Genomic DNA, 11527 nt, shown 5'->3' with positions numbered 1-11527 from the left:
TTGAACCCATGTCCCCTGCATTGGCAGGTGGCTTCTTAACCACTGTGCCATCAGGAAAGCCCCTGGAGTATATTCTTGACAGAAGAAAATTTCCGTTTTAACTAGGCATTGATGAGAACTGAATCTTTGACTTATCTTTCACATTCCTGATGATTAAAATAATTTTCCACAGAATACCTTCTGGTTTTATACTTTTCAGTTCTTTTTTTCTTCTTCAAACACACATGCTTTGAGAGCTGTGAAGTGCAAGACATGGCTATACTGTAAGGTGGTTTTTGTCCTTTCGCTTCTGTGTCTAGTGCTAGTTAAGTCAGTAGAGTAGTCAGTAAGACTACTGGAAGTTATTCCTGTAATGGGATAGTATATAGTCAATTACATGTGGTGTCTGGAAATCACATAATAGCCTCACTTCAAACATCTCCTTAGGGCTTCCCTGGTGGCACAGTGGATGAGAGTCTGCCTGCCGATGCAGGGGACACGGGTTCATGCCCCGGTCCGGGAAGTTCCCACATGCTGTGGAGTGGCTAGGCCCGTGATCCATGGCAGCTGAGCCTGCACGTCCAGAGCCTGTGCTCCGCAACGAGAGAGGCCACAACAGTGAGAGGGCCGCGTACCGCAAAAAAAAAAAAAAAAAAAAAAAAAAAAAATCTCCTTAGCCAGATTTCAAAAATGCCTGTGGCCATTCCAATATGATCCAACGTAGCGGAATATGGTAGAAGGAAAACTGGCAAAGAAAGAGACACTGGTCTTACCTGATGGAAGTTAAAATATCTCAATTTTCACAATTTTGCAAAAACCTATAATTACATGAAATAATTTCTAGGGTTCTTTGTAGGACCTAAAAAGGAACCCATAGGGTTGTGGAAAAACAATAGAAGCTACTATGATGAGAAGCCCGGGCACCGCAACAAAGAGTAGCCCCCGCTCTCCTCAGAGAAAGCCTGCAGGCAGCATTGAAGACCCAACACAGCCAAACTAAAAATAAATAAATTTATTTTTAAAAAGTAATACTCAGGTTTGAGGCTTGAGAAATATGATGAGGAGAAAGTAGCTAATGTTTTCAGAACTTTTAAAATATCAAACTCAGTCTCTAAGATTTTAGCATTATATACAACATCGGTTACTTATTAGTGGTTTGGGAAGGCCAATTTAAAATTTTCTCATCTTACTGTATTGAAATTCACGGCCCTAATGTTTTCCACATTGACTATATGAATGATGAAGGAAAGTCAATCATGTATTTCATTTCCAACTGGACAGAAAACAAAATTTAAAAAAGTGTTTGGACTACTGACTTTTGATTTCTTCTAAGGCAAATGGATAGGTAATTTTTATTCCCTGATTAGGAGAAAAATGGTGGAAGAGGGCAGGGTTAAGAATTAAGATTTCAAGAGCGTGAGAGGTAGATGGCCAACCATAGTTCCTAAGGTTCGGTGCCTGTAACTGTTGCCGCTGCTTAAGCCTGCCGAAGCAGTGGTACAGCGGCTGCCCTCGTATTTGCTACCTCTAGAAACATTCTTACCAGTAGTGGTGGCAGCGGGACTCAATTACCCCCTTTTTTCACTCTCTCCAGAAGCTCCAGATGGCGTCTTCCGTGGGCAACGTGGCCGACAGCACAGAACCAACGAAACGTATGATTTCCTTCCAAGGTTTAGCTGAGTTGGCACATCGAGAATATCAGGCAGGAGATTTTGAGGCAGCTGAGAGACACTGCACGCAGCTCTGGAGACAAGAGCCAGACAATACTGGTGTACTTTTATTACTTTCATCTATACACTTCCAGTGTCGAAGGCTGGACAGATCTGCCCACTTTAGTACTCTGGCGATTAAACAGAACCCTCTCCTGGCAGAAGCCTATTCGAATTTGGGGAATGTGTACAAGGAAAGAGGGCAGTTGCAGGAAGCAATTGAGCATTACCGGCATGCATTGCGTCTCAAACCAGATTTCATCAATGGTTATATTAACCTGGCAGCCGCTTTGGTAGCAGCAGGCGACATGGAAGGAGCAGTACAAGCTTACGTCTCTGCTCTTCAGTACAATCCTGATTTGTACTGTGTTTGCAGTGACCTGGGGAACGTGCTCAATTCCCTGGGTGGCTTGGAAGAAGCCAAGGCATGTTATTTGAAAGCAATTGAGACGCAACCGAACTTTGCAGTAGCTTGGAGTAATCTTGGCTGTGTTTTCAATGCACAAGGGGAGATTTGGCTTGCAATTCATCACTTGGAAAAGGCTGTCACCCTTGACCCCAATTTTCTGGATGCTTATATCAATTTAGGAAATGTCTTCAAAGAGGCGCGGATTTTTGACAGAGCTGTGGCAGCTTACCTTCGTGCCCTAAGCTTGAGTCCAAATCATGCAGTGGTACATGGCAACCTGGCTTGTGTATACTTTGAGCAAGGCCTGATGGATCTGGCAATAGACACCTACAGGCGAGCTATTGAATTGCAACCACATTTCCCTGATGCTTACTGCAACCTAGCCAATGCTCTCAAAGAGAAGGGCAGTGTTGCCGAAGCAGAAGCTTGTTATAATACAGCTCTCCGGCTGTGTCCCACACATGCACACTCTCTGAATAACCTAGCCAATATCAAAGGAGAACAGGGAAACATTGAAGAGGCAGTTCGCTTGTATCGTAAAGCATTAGAAATCTTCCCAGAGTTTGCTATTGCCCATTCAAATTTAGCAAGTGTATTGCAGCAGCAGGGAAAACTGCAGGAAACTCTGATGCATTGTAAGGAGGCTATTCGAATCAGTCCTACCTTTGCTGAGGCCTACTGTAATATGGGAAACGCTCTAACGGAGATGCAGGATGTTCAGGGAGCCTTGCAGTGTTATACTCGTGCCATTCAGATCAACCCTGCATTTGCGGGTGCCCACAACAGTCTGGCTTCCATTCACAAGGATTCAGGGAATATTCCAGAAGCAATTGCTTCTTATCGCACTGCTCTGAAGCTTCAACCTGATTTTCCTGACGCTTATTGTAATTTGGCTTATTGCCTGCAGGTTGTCTGTGATTGGACAGACTATGATGAGCGAATGAAGAAGTTGGTCAGCATTGTGGCTGACCAGTTGGAGAAGGAGAGGTTGCCTTCTGTGCAGCCTCATCATAGTATGCTCTATCCTCTTTCTCATGGCTTCAGGAAGGCTATTGCTGAGAGGCATGGGAACCTCTGCTTGGATAATATAAGTGTCCTTCATAAACCACCGTATGAACATCCAAAAGACTTGAAGCTCAGTGATGGTCGACTGCGTGTAGGATACGTGAGTTCTGACTTTGGGAATCATCCTACTTCTCATCTTATGCAGTCTATTCCAGGCATGCACAATCCTGATAAATTTGAGGTATTCTGTTATGCCCTGAGCCCACATGATGGCACAAACTTCCGAGTGAAGGTGATGGCAGAAGCCAATCATTTCATTGATCTTTCTCAGATTCCATGCAATGGGAAAGCAGCTGATCGCATCCATCAAGATGGTATACACATCCTTGTAAATATGAATGGTTATACCAAGGGTGCTCGAAATGAACTCTTTGCTCTCAGGCCAGCTCCTATTCAGGCAATGTGGCTGGGGTACCCTGGGACTAGTGGCGCGCTTTTCATGGATTATATCATCACTGATCAGGAAACTTCACCTGCTGAAGTTGCTGAGCAGTATTCTGAGAAACTGGCTTATATGCCCCATACTTTCTTTATTGGTGATCATGCTAATATGTTCCCTCACCTGAAGAAAAAAGCCATCATCGATTTTAAGTCCAATGGGCACATTTATGACAATCGGATTGTGCTGAATGGCATCGACCTCCAAGCATTTCTTGATAGTCTATCAGATGTGCAAATAGTCAAGATGAAATGTCCTGATGGAGAAGACAACGCAGACAGCAGTAATACCGCTCTTAATATGCCTGTCATTCCTATGAATACTGTTTCAGAAGCAGTTATTGAAATGATTAACAGAGGACAAATTCAGATAACAATAAATGGATTCAGTATTAGCAATGGACTGGCAACTACCCTGATCAACAATAAGGCTGCCACTGGAGAGGAGGTTCCCCGTACCATTATTGTAACCACACGTTCTCAGTACGGGTTACCGGAAGATGCCATTGTGTACTGTAACTTTAATCAGTTATACAAAATTGACCCATCTACTTTGCAGATGTGGGCAAATATTCTGAAGTGTGTTCCCAATAGTGTACTGTGGCTGTTGCGTTTTCCAGCAGCAGGAGAAGCTAATATTCAACAGTACGCACAAAATATGGGCCTTCCCCTGAACCGTATCATTTTCTCACCTGTTGCTCCTAAAGAGGAACATGTTCGGAGAGGCCAGCTGGCTGATGTCTGCTTGGACACTCCCCTCTGTAATGGACACACCACAGGGATGGATGTCCTTTGGGCAGGGACCCCCATGGTGACTATGCCAGGAGAGACTCTTGCTTCCCGAGTTGCAGCTTCCCAGCTCACTTGTTTAGGCTGTCTTGAGCTGATTGCTAAAAATAGACAAGAATATGAAGAGATAGCTGTGAAACTGGGAACTGATCTCGAATACCTGAAGAAAATTCGTGGCAAAGTCTGGAAGCAGAGAACATCTAGCCCTCTGTTCAACACCAAACAATACACGATGGAGCTAGAGCGGCTCTATCTACAGATGTGGGAGCATTATGCAGCTGGCTACAAACCTGATCACATGATTAAGCCTGTTGAAGTCACTGAGTCGGCCTAAATCATGACTGTGTGCCCAGGAGAATTACCCCTGTAGCTGAGCCTCAACCTTCTGGGGGAAAGGGAACTACTTTTTCAATATTATGTTGCAGATGGGTGACAGACAATGATAAGAAATAGCACAGCCAGACTTGCTTCCTGCATGATCATGATAGGGAGAGACACAAGAGATGGGAAACTACTGTTCCACAAGGAGTCTCCATAGAATTTTGCAGCAGCCAGGTGTTGCAGAATGCTGGAATGTCTGACCTTCCTTGCTGTTCCATGGGATGGATGGTTAGTGTGGAAGGGAGACAGAGATTGTCCAGCCATTTTGTGATTATCATAGATTGATTGAGTCTTCTAAATAAATTTTTTTCTTTATGTTTTGGGTATTGTAGCTTTTCTTTTTTTTTCTTTTTTGCGGTATGCGGGCCTCTCACTGTCGTGGCCTCTCCCGTTGCGGAGCACAGGCTCCGGACGTGCAGGCTCAGCTGCCATGCCTCACGTGCCTACTTGCTCTGCGGCATGTGGGATCTTCCCGGACCGGGGCACGAACCCGTTTCCCCTGCATCGGCAGGCGGATTCTCAACCACTGCACCACCAGGGAAGCCCTATTGGAGCCTTTAAAAATGTTTGGTTTCAGGTATTTTTATTCATGTGAAGTGTATATGATTCTCTTGAGATAAGGTGTTAAGCTAAAATATTCCTTGTTTTAGTTTCTGAACTCTACAGATAAATGGGGACGTTGCTGGTGTAGTCTTTTTATAGGTTTTATAAACCACTTGAGCCTACATCGGTCATTTTAGTGTCTGACATAACGTTTGGAACTCTCAGTGCTTTGTTGGTTTGTAGATGATGGCTTCAATCCTTTTTCTGGTCCGTTTCCTTCTTCCCTTCCCCCCACTTTAAAAATTCTCCTGTAACTTGGCTAACAAAAAACCAAGTCTGATTCAAAACCTCCCAGAGTGTTTCTCTTAAACACATCATCTGGTGCCAAATGCAGATTCTTAGGAGTGCTTATGAATTATGAAGGGCACAGTTGTGGTACTGTCACTGATGATAATAATAATGGATTTTTGACCTAGAGTTTTGACCTATTTCACCAGTGTTTTACCGTTGACTGCCCCTCTATGCTGCTTCCAAAAGTGATAGTGTGTGATAAGATTTTTACTTTCATTTCTAAAGTTTGGGGTTTTTTTTAGGTGAGTCCTGTTCTTCCTTTTTCTTTCAGCAGAAATGAAATCCCAGGTAAGTATTCAAATATTTGATCAGTAAGTCACAGTTATCTCCAGTACATAAATAACTTTCATCAAAAAACATGTTATAGGTAAAAAGCTCTGAAGGACCAGCTATGTATAAGATAATTATGATTCAGACCTTCTAGGGTATTATATATAATAACTTGTCTTCCGGACGTGGTCTTGAAGCCTTTATGGATTCAGCCTCAGTAGTAGCGAACTGCACTGCTACTTGGTTTGGAGTACAAATTAGACTATATCCCTCCTGGAGGTTGAGTTTTTGGTATTGAAAACCATAGGAATGAAATTATTGTATTTCAACAAAGGATCAAGGGCTTGAGGCTTAAACAAGCCAACATATGAATATATGTTTTTGTCTTGCTGTACTGCACATGTGCTGTCTAGTTAACAGATATTTTGCCTGCTAGTAGTGTTCTAGATTATGTCTTTCCCAAGCGCTGAGGCAGTGCACCTATTCTGTAGTTGCAGCTGATGCCTGAATGTATCCTAGCTGGCAAATTATTGATGAATAAGAACTTGAATTTCTGAAAGGTTTGTACTGTTAACCAAAATCTGAGCAAGGAGTCTCAAATGTAATTCTTAGCCAGAATTACATGTTAATGAACCATTTAACAGTGTAAATCAAGGAACATCAGTGTAGGGATTTCTTTTCATTTATTTCTTACCTGCTTGAAATATCAGTTAAAGGTTGCCAGCTTGGTTGCAGATGAACGGACGTTTGAAGTTCACCAAACTACTTAATGTGGAATAGGATAATAAACTTCCAACGCCCTCAAGGCTGTGACCTTGCAGCCATTTTACATAGCACATCCTCCTCCTATAGGGATGAACCTTTCCCTGGCCTGAAAAGTAGCCACTCCGTTGAAGATTTGCTTATTGTAACAGGCTTTTGTTTCCAGGTAACATGTCTGTGGAAGACTTAATTCTGAATAGAGATATAGGTATTACTGGAAACTAATTGCTTTTTCTATCATTCTCTGCTTTATCAAAAAAGTAAAACATTTAAATTGTGCTAAAAGACTCAGATGTTGTCTTGCAAACTTTAAACAATAAATGAATGAGTTGCCCTTAAAAAAAAAAGAATTAAGCAGTTAAGCTGTTGGTCCCACATCAGACAAATTATCCTTATACCTCCTGTCAATATTGTTAACAGAGACTGTTATTTTATTAATCCTTATGATCCCGTGATTCTTTCTTTCATGTTTCAGGGCACAGCAGGTGAGACAGTGGATTTGTTAAGCTGGGTGGGCTTATCCTTCTTTTATGCGTTCATTCAATTTTATGTTCATTTACTTATTGTACACATATGGCAACAGAAGCTGCTAACGCAATCATTGCTATTCTGCAAAACAACAAGGCACAGAAGCAGATGTCTTATTTCCGAGATTTCTCCCCCCAGGATTATTATGATTAAAGATCCTTTCCCCCCACTCCCTGGAGAGGACAAGGGGCTGCTGCTGGAGGATTTTTAATGACTTGGGGAAAGGCTCAAATATCCCCCCATTATGGTAATCCACCCAAGGGGCAAACCACACAAGAATATTATGAATTTATTTTATTTTTCTATCCTTTCAAAGGTAATACTCAGCTCATTAGAATATGAAAACTATACTGTCAAATTTCAGAATTACATGGATGAAGAAAATCACCAAAGTGGCAGCATATCATGTGTGTTATAGTTGTACTGACTATATTGACTATATTAACTATGTTGTGTTAACAACATATTGTATAACTATATATTGAAAAGGCAAAATGCTGTACCTTATTTCAGAGAAAATCATTATGTTGGCAAACGCCAAATTGTACATTGTAGACGGGTCCTAGGAAAAGAAGATTTAATTCATAGTGGACAAGAGGTTAGCTTCTGTTTTCAGCCATGTGCTATTTCAAGAATTAAACATCATGAATAATACAGGATATAAGAGGAATAGTCTAAAGACGGAAAAGCACATTTTGATTAGGAAAGAGAATTTAAGGCTTAAGTCTTTTTTTTTTTTAAGGAAAACTGCCTTATTACTATGAGATAAGAAAATTGTTTCCTTCTTTCCTTCCTTGCTTTCTTCTTCTTCTTTTTAACCTTTTTTATTTTGGATATCTGACCTCTAAGCTGAGATGACTGAAAATGCCTCCTCTGGGCATCAACCTTTTTGAACGACTTTTTCCCCCTCCCTAAGGGCTATTTGTCTCTTGGAGGCATTGTCTACATTACTCACCAAGAGGCAAACATTTGTCCTTGCACTAAATGCTGACACCTCCTGATAAGAGGGAAGCTGCAAAGTAGAAGAATTGAAGGTCAATATGTTGATATTGGTCTCAAGCGCATTGATGTACATTTGTGTGTTGGGGAAGGGGAGTGAAGCTTGAGAGTGGGCCAGTGGGGAGGGGTAAATATTTTGTGATGCTGTCTACCTATGGGCTTATAAAGTTTACAGCTGCATTAGGAGGACAAGCATTACCATTAGCATGAAAAGTAGGGCAGACCTCATTTGCAAAAGCTTCTAGCCATACACATAGGGAAATACATAAATGATACACCTTATTGCATTCACCCATTCACACTCCCCTGTTCATGCTAATTGGAAATTTCAATCCATTTCAGAGAAGTAACACAACTATCAATCATTTTCCCTGGCACGAATCTTCCAGGAGGAAGAAAATGGAATACACCTAGCAACAGGGCTCACGCACTAGCCCATGTGTCTTAGATTTAATATCTGATCACTAGCTGGATTGAAGCCAAAAGGTGGTTCACAAATTTGCTGCACATTAGAATCACCTGGGGAACTCTGAGACCTCCATGTGCCCAGGCTCCTCCCTAGACCTACTGAATCAAAATCTCTGGGGCTGGGACCCAGACACCAATGTTTTCCTTAAAAGCTCTTTAGGTAATTAATACGAGCAGCAAAGCTTGAGAACCAGCCCAATAACGGGAACAAACTTATTTCACACAGATAAAGTGGGGCAATTCATATGTTAAAAGAACATGAATATATATATATATATATATATATATATATATATATATATATATTATATTTCTTTTTTTCTCTTTATTCTGTTTGTGTTTCAAATAGGCTTTTTTTTTTTCTTCTGCAAAAAGCGTTATTGTTTCCATTCGGTCCAAGGCTTGGGAGAGGGCTCCAGGGCGGTTACAAAGCTGCCTAGTGGCTGCATAGCGGGGCTTCAGGCAGAAGCTTTGACGCCAGAGGGGCTCCTCAGCGGCCGCTGGACTTCAGAGACTCCTGTTTGGCTCGAGGGTGAGCCTTTTGAAGAGATACTCGCCCAGCACAGCCTGCGGACCAGCCAGCCTGCGGAGGTTGGTCAGGTGGTCGCCCATCTTCTTGATGAGTTTCACCTGCTCCTCCAGGAAGCGGCTCTCCAGGAAGTCACAGAGGTGGGAGTCTGCGCGGCTAGAACCCAGGGCGCGCAGATCCGATAGTGCCTGGTTCAGATTCTTCTCCCTAAGAATGGCAGCTTCCACAGCCTCCTGGGTTTTACCCCGCTCACCTTGAGAAGGCTTCCACGCATCCTGGAAGAGGGCGCGGCCGCAGCACTGGTTTTGCATTTTCAAGAGACGTTGGGCGCCCTCACACTTCTCCTCAGCCAGTTGGCGAAAAATGTGGCCCCCACTGTCCAGAGTCCCATGGTTGCTGTCGAAATAGAAGCTCAGAGAGAGGTAAGTGTCCACAGATGCATGTTAACAGGAGGTGGACGGCGGTCTCCACCTCGATGGAATAATTCTGACGAACCTGGGAACTCGTGGTTGATCTGTGATAAGGAGCTAAGCTCAGAAAACGGTGTTGGCCTGTCCTGGAGGCTGAGGATAGCTGAGTGGCTGATTCCAAAGGTTGCGACAGGAGGAAAGGTTAGACGGTTGTCGCGGGCTGGAGCAAGGAGCGTCCCTGGGTCTGTTCATTCCAAACACTGTTGAAGCAAAAGACAGATCTGCAGGACTGCCGAGCGCACTGCCTCAAATAGGCTTTGATATAAGTGAACAAGAAGTCCAAGCAAGGACAAAACTTACCCTGCCCCCCACCAAAATAGCTGGCGATACTAGAATCTAGATCTGGGAAGGGATTCTTCCATTACTTTCTTAACATTCCAAGCCACTAGAGCAGTGGTTCTCAAAGTATGGTCACCTTGTAACCAAGCAGTACCCTATGGGGCCTTCCTAGGACAGACCCATCCCCCATAGCCTCTGCTGTAGTTCCTCTCTGAAGTACTCAGATAATAGTATCTCAGGCATATTTCTTGAGTTTTCAGATGCTAAAAACCACCACCCAATGGAAGAAATGAACTCCTTGATGATCATGAGCACGTAGCCCCCACACCTTCTGGCACCTAAGGATGGATGATGTTACCTGTCCTGTGGCCTCAACATCAACCAATCAGAGGATTGTGCATGAGATGATCACGTTCCCTGGGACGTCCCTCCCTCACCTGGCCTTTAAAAATGCTTTGCTGAAATCCTTTGGAGATTTCAGGGTGTTTTGGAACACGGGCCACCCCTCTCCTTGCTCGATCCTGCAATAAACCTTTCTCTGCTCCAGACTCCAACCTTTAGGTTTGTTTGGCCTCACTGTGCTTTAGACACACGAACCTGCATTCGGTAACAACCTGACCAGCTTTACCAGCTTCCCCTGATAATGTGTCATATATTCAAGTTTTGGGGCCCTGTCCCAGCCCTATGGAATCAGCAACTCTGGTGGGGCTCAGTGATCTCTGTTATAACAGGCCCTCCAGATGATTTTTATTCACCTTAAAGTTTGAAAATATCTGCATTGTCAGCTGGCCAAAGCGTCCACCAGCAGGTGAAGGGGAGTGGCGCCTGGAAAAGATAGGGAGTAGCCAAGGCAAGTACAGCAGCATTTGCCGTGGTAGTAATGGAGAATGCCTTTTCTCCACTGGTTGGCACAGACTAGTATCTGGGAGCAGTGGCAGGGTTATTTAGGATGCTTTACATTTCAGTGTAGAGTGACCTCTGTCCTGGTTTGCCAGGGACTTCCCCTGTGTGAGCACTTAAAATCTCATCCTGGCAAACCCCTTAGCCCTGGATTTGAAAAACTTAGGGAATAACATGAAATTTAGGGGAAACATGATCTAGGTTTTGGGCAAGTCACAAGTGCTAATTAAAGCTAAGCAAGTATGGACAACATCTAGCCTTCTTTACCCAGTTGCGGGGCGGGGTGGTAAATCTGATTGGGTGAAAGGACTTATTGTTGAGAAATCTTTGTAGAAACATCCCCTTCTGCTTAGTCCGCTGGTTCTCAGTTCTGGCTAGACATTGGCATTGTCTGAGGAGATTTAAAATGATTTTATTGGTTTAGGATGCCCAAATGTTGGTGTGAGGGTTTTTAAAAAGTGCTTCAGATGATTCTAATGTGCAGCCAAATTTAGGTGCCACTGCTTAAGCTTTTGAACCGCTGCTACATATTTTCACCTCATCTTCCTATGAGAATATCCAACTGTAGTTGGTTTGTTTTTTTTCTTTTTCTTTTTTTAACTGTCTTATTATAAGATTTACTGTCTTAAATAAGATTGAATGTACAGAAAATCCTGCT

The 11527-nt window shown here is 43.1% G+C and overlaps 1 protein-coding gene across 1 annotated transcript; it reads left to right on the top strand.

The window, feature by feature from the left end:
- Window positions 1–1527: 1527 nt before the first annotated feature.
- On the top strand, window positions 1528–4892 carry LOC308618728 (UDP-N-acetylglucosamine--peptide N-acetylglucosaminyltransferase 110 kDa subunit-like). The gene has a single exon (XM_081236932.1). It carries the CDS (start codon window positions 1583–1585, stop codon window positions 4721–4723), a length of 3141 nt encoding a protein of 1046 aa, XP_081093058.1. The 5' UTR covers window positions 1528–1582; the 3' UTR covers window positions 4724–4892.
- The last annotated feature ends 6635 nt before the right edge of the window (window positions 4893–11527 follow it).

Source organism: Mesoplodon bidens, assembly GCF_964165515.1.
Source record: "Mesoplodon bidens genome assembly, chromosome: 6".
NCBI classification, from domain to species: domain Eukaryota; kingdom Metazoa; phylum Chordata; class Mammalia; order Artiodactyla; family Ziphiidae; genus Mesoplodon; species Mesoplodon bidens.
Note: the sequence above shows the minus strand (reverse complement) of the source record. Positions and strands in the feature narration are given on the sequence as shown.

What these genes read in the sequence shown, in the direction of transcription:
- LOC308618728 (XM_081236932.1), top strand. Translation starts at nt 1,583, where the DNA reads ATGGCGTCTTCCGTGGGCAACGTGGCCGACAGCACAGAACCAACGAAA.